General features: G+C 46.1%; 1 protein-coding gene across 1 annotated transcript; it reads right to left on the reverse strand.

Moving 5' to 3' along the window:
• Positions 1–3,275: 3,275 nt before the first annotated feature.
• LOC107096022 (inhibin beta B chain-like) lies at positions 3,276–12,085 on the reverse strand. Its single transcript, XM_015392474.1, has 2 exons — positions 11,282–12,085; positions 3,276–6,195 (listed from the first exon to the last, which is right to left on the reverse strand). Exons 1-2 carry the CDS (start codon positions 11,670–11,672, stop codon positions 5,417–5,419), a joined length of 1,170 nt encoding a protein of 389 aa, XP_015247960.1. The 5' UTR covers positions 11,673–12,085; the 3' UTR covers positions 3,276–5,416.
• Positions 12,086–13,171: the final 1,086 nt, after the last annotated feature.

A 13,171-nucleotide genomic window follows, 5' to 3' on the forward strand; every position in this document is an offset into this window, starting at 1 on the left:
TGATGCATCGTTTTCACCACAGGAAACAAACATAAAGAAAAACTTCCAGTCACTGAATAAATGCTCATATTTTATTGTTTCTGTGGGTTGATTGGATCTCCGTCTGCGTCCAGCTGCTCATTTTAAAGAACAGCACCAAACATGGGACGGTGGGAACTCGTCCAACTCACCATGAATGTTTTGAATCCTCTGAACGTCGCCTCCAAAACTTCTGTAATTCCTCATCTCCAGGCATCAGGTAGGACGGCGTTAGATACTGTAAACGCCGGGCCCGATGATTAACTGCCTCTCCCTGCCCTGAAACAAATTATATCTGCCGCTCGCAGGTCATAAATCAGCAGGATCGGCACATTCAGTCCCGCTCGGGTCTGTGGAAGCTCTGTTTACTCAGAGCCGACCCGTGCTGCAGAGCCAGGCCCCGCGGCTCTGTTCATTAGCATTCCTGGGTTTGGTGGTGTACCAGCCATGTGGAGCAGCATGACCAAACAGCTCTGGCGTGTCACCTGACATCACCGCCGTGGAGCTCCAGCTCGTGCATCTGGGTTCCTCCTGAGAACCTGGATGCTGCTCCGGTGAAGCTGCAGCTCTGTGCACAGACAGAAGATGCATGAAGGAAAAGCACCCGAGGGGAAACCTGATCAGTGTTTCGTCTCCTTCTCTCCTCCTCGTCTCCTCAGATTAGGAGGCGTCGGTTTTCCCTCCACCTCTGGCCCCAGGCTGCACTTCCAGGATTAGAGTTAAGAGCAACTAGAGACTGACGGGTGTCAGAGGCTCACATTGACTCACAGGTTTGCTCTTCTTTTCTAATAGTTCCTTTATTGGGGGGGGGGGTCTCCTCAGGTACTAATTGCTGACACCTCCCTGCAGTCCTAACGAGCGCGACCCTGAGATGAAGCACTTGACCCCTGTAGCCATAAAGTCAGATCAACATCCCACAGGATCACACATCCTGCACCGTGTTTAACAATGAAGGTTTTCTATTTTCTATATTAGCTTAACTCTCTTTAACGTGATTATTTTGGTGTTTCTGGTTAAATATATCTGAAAAAAATTATAATACGGCTGATATGTGATGTAGTGTAGAGATGTGCAGCACTTTATAAATAAAGGGGGTTCGGTAGAGGATGTGTTGGTCTCACATCACTGGAAAAACCATCTAGAAATAAGTAAAAATATCTTAAATTAACTGTATTTACCCTTAATTTGAGCAGAAAATGAGGTTGTTTGCCAATGGAATGAGTGTTTTTTTACTCTTAAAATAAGATAATTAGATAATATGCATTTAAAATAAGACAATGAAAATGCTTTTTTCTTATTTTAAATGTAATTTGTCTTGTTCCATCGGCAGAATGTCTCTTTTATCTCCTCAATCCAAGAATAAATGCACTTATTTTAAGAAAAAAATGACTTTTTGGAGGGTATTTATTTATTTCCCCCAATAAATTATTGTTAAAGGTTTTATTTTTGCTCCTTTTTCGGTGCCTTAAGCATTAAAGTTTTACATAAGCTGCTCTGTTATTCTTATTTTAAATCCATTTTATTGATATTATTGGTACATTTTAATAAAAAAATTGATAAATCTGAGAATCAAAGGCTTCGTTTTATGCAGGTCTCCAATGATGCAGCATATTTGTCTGATTCCCTTCATGAGTGGAAAATGTAAACATGACATCAATCCAAACCATTGGTTCCTCTTCTTGTTCCTGGGGACGGTTTATGCAGTCGAACCATTATTCCCTGCATTAATGGGATTTGTGCGTATTAATGAGAGATGACAACACATCATTACAAGTAATAAGAAATTTATTTTCCAACAATAAGAAGAAAATATGTGGAAAGCGTTTTCATATGTTACATGAACTGCACAGGGATGGGATGGCAGGTGCTTCGACCTAAACAACAGCTAACAAGAACCAAACTAGCAAATATTTAAGTACTCTGATGAAAAAATAGGACATATTTAATGTCTAAGTAAAAAATAGAAAAGTGTTGATCTGTCTATGGACTGATAGTTTACCCTGAAACAGTGGTTAGGCCTCTTTTAACGACGTCATTTACAGCACACACACACACACACACACACACACACACACACGGCGGCCTCTTTGGTTCCACTTTGAACACAACTCACTCTGCTCCTATAAAAATAGCTTTTTATTTCCATTTCAACCCATGGCAGCTTCTATGCATTGTTCTCTCCTCTATGCTACTGCTCAGTGCAAATACTCTAACAACAAGTGGCTTAGAAGGGGAGGATGGAGATGGTGATGGGGGGGGGGTGTTGGCGGGCGGCCAGGAGGCGTGAGGAGGGCGGGTAATAAGCAGGATGTGCAGCTGAGGTATTCGTGGATCAGACCCGGGAAATAACAGGACGCTCAAACTGTGTCTTAAAGTGTGTTAGTGTGCTGCGGACGGCGCTCCGCCGGGACGCCGGCTTTAAAAATCGCTCCACAGGCGTCACATCTGGGTCAAAGTTAGCCCCCGGGTTTATCTTTCATTTAGCCGGTGACACTTCATCTACAGCTGGGTCAGATCTGCGCCGTTAAAATGGTTATAAATTCACTCTGCATGAGAGTTATGGTTTTATACCAGCAGTTTGATCAAATAAAACGGCAGATTAAAGCAGATTATAGATAAATGTTTCAGGAATCGATGGCGGGTAGGGAACCCAATAACTACTTTAGTAAAAGTAGCCTCGACATTTTTCTACTCAAGTAAAATAAAAAGTATTTGGTAAAGAATGCTACTTAAGTACTGAGTACTTGTTGGATCCTAACATCTGATTTAACGTTTAGAAATGATGCAGAAAAACAGACTTTATGTGCAAAGTTCAGGTGTTTTAAAGAGTCTAATTAATAAAGAATAGAAATAAAATTCAAATATAAAAGAACAAATTCAAGCTGAGGATTTTTTTTTAACCCAATGAAATTGTTTGGCCAGTAGGGCGGCCAGTGGGGCAACCAGTGGGGCAACCAGTGGGGCAACCAGTGGGGCAACCAGTGGGGCGACCAGTGGGGCGGCCAGTGGGCCGACCACTTGGGTGGCCAATGGTGTGGCCAGTGGGGCAACCAGTGGGGCGACCAGTGGGGCGACCACTTGGGCGGCCAGAGGGGCGACCACTTGGGTGACCAGTGGGGCGATCAGTGGGTGACCAGTGGGGCAACCAGTGGGGCGACCAGTGGGGCGGCCAGTGGGGCGACCACTTGGGTGACCAGTGGGGCGATCAGTGGGTGACCAGTGGGGCGGCCAGTGGGGCGGCCAGAGGGGCAACCAGTGGGGTGGCCAGTGGGGCGACCAGTGGTGGCCGTGGCCACCCCCTGGTTGCGCCATTGTCACTGATTACAGGGTAGTCAGAAAATATACTCAAGTAGGAGTAACAATACTTAACAAGAATATTACTCAGGTAAAAGTAAGAAGTATGAAACATTAAAATTACTCCTAAAAGTAATATTTTTGTACCCACCTCTGGACACCATAGACCAGGAGGAAAACCAGCCCAGTTCGCTAGAGACAACAATTATACCCTAAAATAAACAATTTGATAATTTGATCCCTACTAAGTTATGGGACAGCCAGTGGAGTACCTCAGGGCCTTATCTTAGTGCCTCTCTTGATTAGCTTTGTGTTTGATTGTCATTTCCTCCAAACACGGCGTTGCTTTGAATTAAATCCTGGTGGGTTTTAACTTAGGCAAGGATTTGTTTTACTCCTTGATATTTGAGGCCAAACTAAAGTTGCCATATTGATACCAACAGGCAGAACTTTATTGGTTGAATTTTGGACTTTTCTTTCACATAAATCGGAAGCAGAGGTATATCTATAATTCAGAAACTGGCTAAACAAATTTAAAAATTAGAGAGGATTGGAACCTGTTGATTAAGATTGTCTTTCTTAGCCTTTACCTCAGTTAAAAATGGATCTTATGGAATATAATTGTAACTCTGTCCCTCAGAAAGGGACTTTTTATTGAGCTTAAATGTGTTTCTCTTCATTAAAGTTCTTTTAGTTGCTGATTCATTGATTAAACTTCCTAAAATGTAAATTGAACCTAGCATCAGGTTGTAGGTGACCAAGGACACCTCCAGCCTGGGAATTCCCCTCAGAAACATGTCCTGTGTTTTAGTCCAGACCCTCCAGCCTGCAGCCGACCCGCCTCCGCCCACATTTCAAGTACAGGGTGGAAGTTTGTCACCGTTTCAGTTGAGCTCGTTGATCATATGGGTACCTTCTACATTTTGCATAGCTCATGCGGCACTTTCAAAGGGGACAGTGGCCGGTGATGAAGGGTTACTCTGGGCTCCATAAAGGCAAATCAATCAGCAAGTGCTTCAAACGTGTGCATGGGGGGGGGGGGGGGTGTCCTGAATATGGCAACTTCTAACGATGCTGGCAAAGAAAGTGAACCAGGAAGTTCCCCAGATGTCTATAAGTGCTGAACGCGAGGACATGAATCTACCAGTTGGACAGAGATGTTTGGAACATTAAAGGTGAAAATTTTGGCCACAACTTTGTTTTATGTTTTAAGTGCAAGAAAATATAATTTCTACAGGTGTTTACTGATGGGAGAGTCCTTAAAGTCATCCACTCCAAGAACATGAACCTCCTGACTTTTAGTCAGCGGCAGGTCAGTAAAAGACCGACGAACACCAAAGCGTAGACGTTCAGGTCAACGATGACAACATATCAAGATAACCAGGTAGGTTGACAATGCCAATGTTGAGAAGTAAGATTACATCTTCAAATTCTTAATGTCAGAGAAATAAATGCCGTATTTCATCTAACCTTGAGAGGTTCGGGCAACTTTTAGGTGCGCGGGAACCTCTCGATTGTCAGGATCTCCTCGCCAGCGTCGGTTGGACTCTACCTCAGACCTCTGGTGTCTCCTCTCTGACTCCTGCTCTCTGGAGGAGGATTTTGTGGACAGATATCTAGAGTTAGAGTTGGTGGTCCTGTTGGACCGGATGTCCAGTTTCTGTGGCGTAACAGAAGAACTTAAGGCCAGAAGTGCTGTAGGTTGGCAGAACTTGCACCGTCAGTGTTTGTTCCATGTAGAGAGGAACGGATGGGACTCACTTAAGGCTCTCCACTCTTCCTGTGGAGAAGTTTCCCTTGATTCATACAACTTAAATATACTGCTGTGAACAAGGCTGGATGTACCAACACTGTCCTCACAATCTTGGAGATATCTAGTGAGGACCGGCTGGAGTCGATTGTTTGCCAAGCGGAGCAGATTTTGGAAGATCGGACAGAAAGTGGAGCAACAAACATAAATATATATACAGGGTTTTGTGCAGACATACATGCGAGTTTGTGTTTTCTCCGGTCTTCATAAATATTCTGTTTTTATATTCACTTTTTCGTTGTAAAAGTCGTTAATCTGCCGAGTTCTTGAGTTAAATAGACGGGAAGCAAAGAGTCAAGCGCAGCCGCACTCGTCCACGATCATGTTGGGGACGTCGCGCTTCACGATGTTGTACTCGTCATCGAAGTACAGCATGGACATGGTGCTGAGCTTGGTGGGGATGCAGCAGGAGTTCATGGAGCCGGGGCTCATCCCCCGCATGCGGTACTGGTTCACCACGGCCGTGTGAAAGGAAGAGGCGGAGCCGGGGACGCCCGCCATGTAGGCCGGGCAGTTCCCCTCACAGTAGTTCCCAAAGTATCCCGACGGCGCAATGATCCAGTCGTTCCAGCCGATGACCCGGAAGTCTATGTAGAACTGCTGCCGGCAGCACAGCTGGCTGCTGCCGTCGCACTCCAGCCCCCGCTTGCGGATGCGGTGCTTGCTGTCGGCCTGCCTGGCCCGCACCACCAGGAAGGGCCGGTGGGACTCGTCGTTGAGGTTCATCAGGACCGGCACCACGCCCTCCGCCTCGCAGCCTTCGCAGCGAATGTCCAGGTTCTGCCGCCGGTTGTCACTCTTTTCAAACACCAACCGGACGGCGTCCGTGAGCGAGAAGGTGTGCCAGCCGCTGCGCCGCAGCTCCACCCTCTTCTCCACCAGGTCCCACCTGCTGCCCAGGCCCGGCTCCTGGTAGTACACCTTCACCGTCGCCTTCCTCTTCCCGCGCACCTGGCCGGGGGACGGCAGCAGCTTGAAGTAGAGCCAGAGGGTGGCCTGGGTCACGTGGAGGTTCTGGTTGCCCTCATTAGAAATCAGGAAGAACAGGCTGGATTTGGACGTGACCAGATCATCTGGGGAGCAGAAGAAGAAACAGAGTTGCGTCAAAGACGAGGAAAAAGGAATATGGGCGTTGTTGTTTCGATCTGTGATGGCGTTTCAATGGTTTAACTGGTTCCCAGTAGGGGAGCTTTGACTCAAACCAGACTGAAATTGTAGCATGAACAGGCCAGCAGAGGTACCGCCACCTACTGGTCAACACCAATAAGTGAACAAGAAAAACTACTCAAGAAAAACAGTTTACTGTTATAACAGTGATTAATCCGTCAGTTGAAGGAGACGCCGGAGGGCGGGGTCAGGCTGACCCACTGTGGGAGGGGGGGGGGCACACAAAAGGACAATCTGAAGTGGCCAATTAATCTAAAAGGCATGTTTTGGTCTGAATAGAAGGAACATGCCAACTTCATGCACAAAGACTCCAGCTGAGATTTGAACCAGAGACCTCCCAGCATTGAAGCTTAGCCCCGCCCACCGCGATCAGAAGCGTTAAGAGGCTGACGTTCCATTAATGCTCTAGTTCCCACAGTGCCTCACTTTATTTATTGTTAACTGAGCTTAATGTGATCAGATCAAGAAGTTTGGAATCAAGAAAAAAACCTTTATCTGTTATCAAAGCAACGCTGAACGTCATCCTGAACAAAACGTTCCAGAGACACGGTGGTGGCAGCGTCATGCTGGGCCGGGGGGCTCAGTCATTAGAGGTCATTAGAGTTTGGTTGAGGGTCAAATTCCTGCAGGTTAACGACACCGAACATACGGCAGAGATGCGATGGCGGCGGTTGGTCTAGTCAAAGTCCAGCTAATCAGTTGGTTTAGAAAATAAAATCCATTAAAATACTTTCAGGTTTGTGGCGTTAAGGTGATAAATATTACAAATAAAATAAAAACTTTAGCAGCAGAAATGGGTGGCTGTGTCATCTGAGGTCGCTCCAGGGTATTTAAGGTTTTAATTTAAGGTTATTTAAAGTTATTTAAGGTTGTTTAAGGTTATTTTAAGGTAATTTCAGGTTAATTAAGGCCGTTTAAGGTAATTTAAGGTTATTTAAAGACATTTAAGGTCGTTTAAGCTCATTTAAGGTTATTCAAGGTTATTTAGGGTTATTCAAGTTAATCTAAGGTTTATTAAGGTTGTTTAAGGTTTTTCAAGGTAAGGTAATTTAAGGTTATTTAAAGTGATTTAATGTTGGTTTAAGCTCATTTAAGGTTATTCAAGGTCATTTAAGGTTATTTAAGTTAATTTAAGGTTTATTAAGGTCGTTTAAGGTTATTTCAAGGTAATTTAATGCCGTTTAGGGTCATTTAAAGCTAATTTTATGTTATTCAAGGTCGTTTAAGGTAATTTAAGATTATTTAAAGTCATTTTATGGTATTTTAAGGTTATTTCGGGTCATTTAAGGTTATTTTAAGCTCATGTAAGGTTATTTAAGGTTGTTTTAGGTTATGTTACGGTAATTTGAGGTTATTTAAGGTTGTTTCAGGTTATTTTAAGGTTATTTAAAGTCGTTTTAAGGTAGTTTAATGTTATTTTAAGTTCATTTAAGGTTATTCAAGGTCGTTTAAGGTTATTTCAAGGTAATTTAAGGTTGTTTAGGGTCATTTAAAGCTCATTTGATGTCATTCAAGGTCGTTTAAGGTCATTTTAAGCTCATTTAAGCTCATTTAAGGTTGTTTCAGGTTATTTTAAGGTAATTTGAGGTTATTTAAGGTCATTGTTTTGCAGTGAAAACGTCATTAAAGTTTTTTAAAAGTTGTTTTTAAAGTGACGAATGGCTGGTTCCCAGTAAAGCAGATGGAACAGATTCATCTACATGTTTGAGCTCAGATTGCTGCCTGGAAATCTGATGAATGGCTGCAGATGAAGCAGGAGGAGGAAGGAGAAGCTCTGAGATTTATTCAGCTTCTCCTCTGAACAGAAGAAGAAGAAAAATGTTTTCTTTTCTGGAGGAGAACAGAAGCTCTTTGTTTCCCTGCCTGCTTCCCCAAAGGCCTGAGCTGAGGAGCAGAGAGGAGCAGAGAGGAGCTGAGGAGCTAAGGAGCTGAGAGGAGCTGAGAGGAGCTGAGAGGAGCAGAGAGGAGCTGAGAGGAGCTGAGAGGAGCGGAGGAGATAAGGAATGGAGAGGAGCTGAGAGAAGCTGAGGAGCTGAAAGGAGCTGAGAGGAGCTGAGAGGAGCTGAGAGAAGCCGAGAGGAGCTGAGAGGAGCTGAGAGGAGCTGAGAGGAGCAGAGAGGAGCAGAGAGGAGCTGAGGAGCTAAGGAACGGAGAGGAGCAGAGGAGCTGAGAGAAGCCGAGAGGAGCTGAGAGGAGCTGAGAGGAGCTGAGAGGAGCTGAGAGGAGCTGAGAGGAGCCGAGAGGAGCTGAGAGGAGCTGAGAGGAGCTGAGAGAAGCCGAGAGNGGAGCTGAGAGGAGCTGAGAGGAGCTGAGAGAAGCCGAGAGGAGCTGAGAGGAGCTGAGAGGAGCTGAGAGGAGCTGAGGAGCTGAGAGGAGCTGAGAGGAGCCGAGGAGCTGAGAGGAGCTGAGGAGCTGAGAGGAGCTGAGAGGTTAGAGTCAGCGCCGCTGTAGGTGAAGCTCATGGCTGAGGTGACTGACAGCTGTCAGCTGATCAGGAGTCGTTCTCCGGGTCTGAACCTCCTGAACCTCCTGAACCTCCTGAACCTCCTGGTGATCCAACCAGCAGCAGCTCCTCACAGATCGACCCGCCTTCCCAGAACCAGCCGGAGCCTCCAGGAAGCCCGCCGCTGGTTGCAACAGAACCCAGATGTTTGAGGGTCAGACCTGCTCACGCCTCAGTGAGTCGACAGGCGGACCGTCAGAGAGCAGCTCAGCTGCAGGTGCAGAAACACACCTGGCACCTCCTTCACTCCTGAAGCCTCCTGCTGTCTCTTTAACATGCATGCAGCTCCTCTACTGAAGCAACATCTGAACCTTCTGATGGTGGAGCTCCTCGTCTCAGAACTTTAAAGGAGGATTAATCTGCACCGTTAACACTTTCCATTTCATCTCTAGTTTGAATTATCTGCTGTTACGTCAAATTCAAACAACTTTATCTTAAAATGAAGTTAGAAATAAATCAGTTTTTAAACCAAAGAATCTGACATTTAATGAGTAACAATGTTCAGCTGAGTATTTATATCCTGTTTGTTTCTGAAAATCAGCTGATAAAAACATTTAATGTTGAGGCTGCAGCAGAAAAGGAGACGATCTGAGGTCAGAGCTGCTCAGAGACCAGGATCGGCTGAACTTCTGCTCTTCTTAACTAAGATGAAAATCTGGAGAAATGAAAAAAAGGTCTTTAATATTGGGTTGAAGCAGAGGGGAAAAGGCTGAGATTATTTCAGCTGAATGAGGCAACGTTTCCATGACGACGGCCAGAGAAACGACTCCAACAAAAGTTTTTTCCCTCGATTTTAACCAGATTTCTTTTCTTTTTGGCCACGTGCATCAAAGCAGAGATGTTTTTCCTGACTGAGACTGTGGGCCACTAACCCCCCCACCCCACCCCCCCCCACAGGCTGCAGGGTTCAGTCCGTCACTCTGCATTCAGGCGGCACAGCAACCTAAAACAAAACGGGCCCGGTTCACAGAGCGGCTCAGAGCCTTCAGCGGGGATGGAGGAGACCCAAGCAGGTGCTGCTGCTGATCATTTCAAGCCTCTTCAGGCAGAAACCGCGGCCCTTCCCCAGATCGACCTGCTGGCAGCCGCTCAGAGTCAGGCTGCCAGTTGGCCGGCCCTCCTTGGAGGTGGAGAGGTCCACAGAGAGAAACATCTGAGGCTGAAAAGGCCCCCAGCAGGCAGCAGCAAGAGAGGAGCTGCAGGGACAAGTTAGCAGCTTCCTTCCATGAGCCGGGGGGGGGCAGAGAACGTTAGAGATAGAACTAATAGATTCCACAGAGTGGGAGAATAGAGATAGAATGATGAAAAAGGGGTCCCTATGTCCTCCAGCAGTCTAAGCCTATAGCAGCAGAACTATACTCACTGAAGCTGAGATTTAAACCAAAGCTGCTGATGGATTTCTAACAAATTCAGGAGTTTAAATCATTAAACTGATGTTTAGCAGGAGCTGAGAGTCTGGCAGCGTCACACAGTCTAAGAATCTGGCTCTGAGTCATGATCCTGAACAACAGGCCTTCAAACTAACATTTCAGACGCTTGTTGATTCGTCTCCTGAATCTAAATCGCTTCTTCTGCAGCATAAGAAAAGCTTTTATCCTAAAGAAAACCTGGATCAATGTGATTCCTTTGGATAAAGCGATTTTTTTTTCTGTCACTATCCTGGTTATTTTGTTTAAAGACTCTAAATGCAAAAAGCTGCTCCACAGAAATTCCCACAAAACTTGATCCAAAAATAAACAATTTTCCATTTCCTGAATTACCTGCCCTCAGAGTAACCAAAACCGGAATGTAATCAAATATCCAGCTTTGTAAAGCCGGGATTAGGGCCACTGGAAAAAAATAAAATAAAAGTTAACTGATTTTTAAATTCTATTTCAGGATAATATGCTGGAAAAAAGCCAGAATTCTGACTTTAATCTCAGAATCCAGACTTTAATCTAAGAATTCCGACTTTAATCTCAGAATTTAAACTTTTTTCTCACTTTATTCTTAGAATTCTGACCATGAAGGAAAACATTGTAGTACAGAGGAGGATTAGGGCAATTAAATACAAAAATTAACTGATTTTTACATTTTATTTCAGTATAATATGGAGAAAAATCTGAATTCTGAGGAAAAAAGTCAGAATTCAGACTTTTCTCCCTCATTGTAGTGAAACCAGATTTAATCAGTTAACTTGTTTTTATTTTTTCAGTGTCCCTGATCCTCCTCCGTCTGTTTTCCTCTCAGTGTTTTGCATTTAAATCATTTAAATCATTTAAATCATTTAAATCATTTAAATCTGGTTCCGGATCTGTCCTGTTTGGACTCTTCTGCTCCTGGTTTACCAGCTCCTGGTGGCTGAGATCCAGCCTCCCAGTGGAAGCAGCATCCAGCCGGTGTTTGGGATTAAAATCCTGCTCTAATCCTCTTTGTCTCAGACACAACAAACCGGTTCGGAGCGATCCGGCGCCCCGAGCCGCGGACCGAACCCGGAAACCTGAGCTGACCTTTCTCCGCAAAGCTGATGATCTCGGAGCTCTCCTCCAGAACCTCGTTGCTCATCGGGTGTCCGTCCAGGTTGGGGATCTCCACCCGTCCGTCCTCGCGCAGCTTCCCCGCGTGCAGCTTGCGCAGCGCCGTCACCATGGCAGCCCTGGGCAGCGGGTGCGTGATGTTGGGCCGCTCGCGCAGCTGCAGCCGGCTCAGGATGTGCCTCTTCACCGCCTCCAGGAAGTCTCCGTCCACGCGCGCGGACTCCGGGTCCTCCAGCTGAGCGGAGGCGGCGCAGGACGCGCAGGACTCCGGGTGCGCCCCGGCCTCGGCCTCCGGCGCGGCGCTGCAGCGGGTGGAGAGGACGCAAACCACGAGCAGAGCCAGTCGGAGGAGACAGTTAGTCATTTTCTGAGTGAGTGGAACCAGAGGAGGGAATCAGTGATCCATGCGCTCTGACGCACTGATGCGGCTCGTCTCTCAGATGTGGCCTCTAGTTTAAATTACATCCCAGCAGAGATCCTCCAGAAACGAGCAGAAAGTGGATCCGATCTGATTCTGGCTCTGAAGTCAGCCTGAGCCCACCTCCAGGTGTCCTGTCAACATATTCCTCACGGGCAGCGGAGCCGCGTCCTGCCGCAGCATCCTTCCAGGTCAGAACCAAAGAGGAGCCTCTAGATGTTCGGGCTGGATCCGGTGGAGACCTGCGGGCTGCAGCTGCTGCGGAGAGGAGCGTCAACGCGGACAGGAGGAAGAGCGGGGAGCGCACAGAGGAAGCTTTCCATCCTGGCGTGCGTAAAACTGGAGACTCACCAAACTGAAAACTTTTATATACAGCTGAGGGGGGAGGAGGGGGGGTCCGGGGTGAGAGGGCGGGGCCAATCAGAGGAGAGAGAGAGAGAGATCTGAGCTGCAGCTCCTCTTCCTCCGTTTCTGGTGTCCAGAAAAAGGCATTTCAGTCTCCCTGAACTTTTCCATGTTGACCAACACGCTGAGTTTTAGAAAACCAAGACATGAAGGGGGGCATGGTGGTGGCAGCATCATGCTAGGTGAGGCTTAATTCACCCAGGATGCCCAGATAGAGCAGGGCACAGCAGATGGAAAATCATTTTAGAAAGATGAATTCAGAGAACTGTGGAGGTCGTTGGTTTCCTGACTTCCCCACAGCATGATTCTGCCTCCACCTTACCCATTATTGCATGTAGTCAATTACAATTAGCAATATTTCAGGGTTAAAGCACCAGCTGACTGATCCATAAAACTTTTTTTTTATCAGATCTTCAAATTTAGAACCAGAAAAGGAATAAAATGTGACTAAAATCTGCTTTATTGATCTTAAAACAGATGGTTAGGCTCAAACTGTTCTCTGGGCTGTTATTTCTCACAGTTAATTCTCTAAAAGCACCAATAAAATCAGGAAAATGAAGTCCAGAGCTCATCCAAATGAGTGTTGTCCTGGCAGTCAAATGATCCAGCTGGTTCCAATGGGAGCGCTGGAGCCATCCAGACATTTGTTAGTGAAAACTGTGAACCAAATCAAGCTGCTTTAACCTCTGACCTTCCGCGCAGTGGTTATTATAACCCGGAGCGGCATGCAAACAGCTCTGGGTTTGTTTTTCCTCTCCCTGCGACGCTTCAGCTGGAGGAACCTGGAGGTTTGATCAGGGAGGGAAATGGCTCCATCTATCGTCCGTTATCTGGAACTACAACCTGGAGCCTGCTCTTAGGAGCTGTTCTGGTTCAATCATTTCAGAAGATCCTCCATTTTAATTTATTAGTCCTCCAAAACCCAGACAGCCCATTGGGCAGACCGGAGTAAATGATGATAATCTGATTAAATTATAATTCTGTGACTGTTTAACATAAGATCGCTTTCCTCTAAAAGTCTGCTAGTTAATGACTTGATT

Source organism: Cyprinodon variegatus, unplaced genomic scaffold (assembly GCF_000732505.1).
Source record: "Cyprinodon variegatus isolate N-32 unplaced genomic scaffold, C_variegatus-1.0 Scaffold592, whole genome shotgun sequence".
Classification (NCBI taxonomy): Eukaryota; Metazoa; Chordata; class Actinopteri; order Cyprinodontiformes; family Cyprinodontidae; genus Cyprinodon; species Cyprinodon variegatus.

Coding starts and splice junctions, on each gene's coding strand:
- LOC107096022 (XM_015392474.1), bottom strand. CDS start 11,672: ATGACTAACTGTCTCCTCCGACTGGCTCTGCTCGTGGTTTGCGTCCTC. Junction 6,196..11,281: donor CATCAGCTTTGCGGAGAAAG/GTCAGCTCAGGT, acceptor TCTGCTCCCCAG/ATGATCTGGTCACGTCCAAA.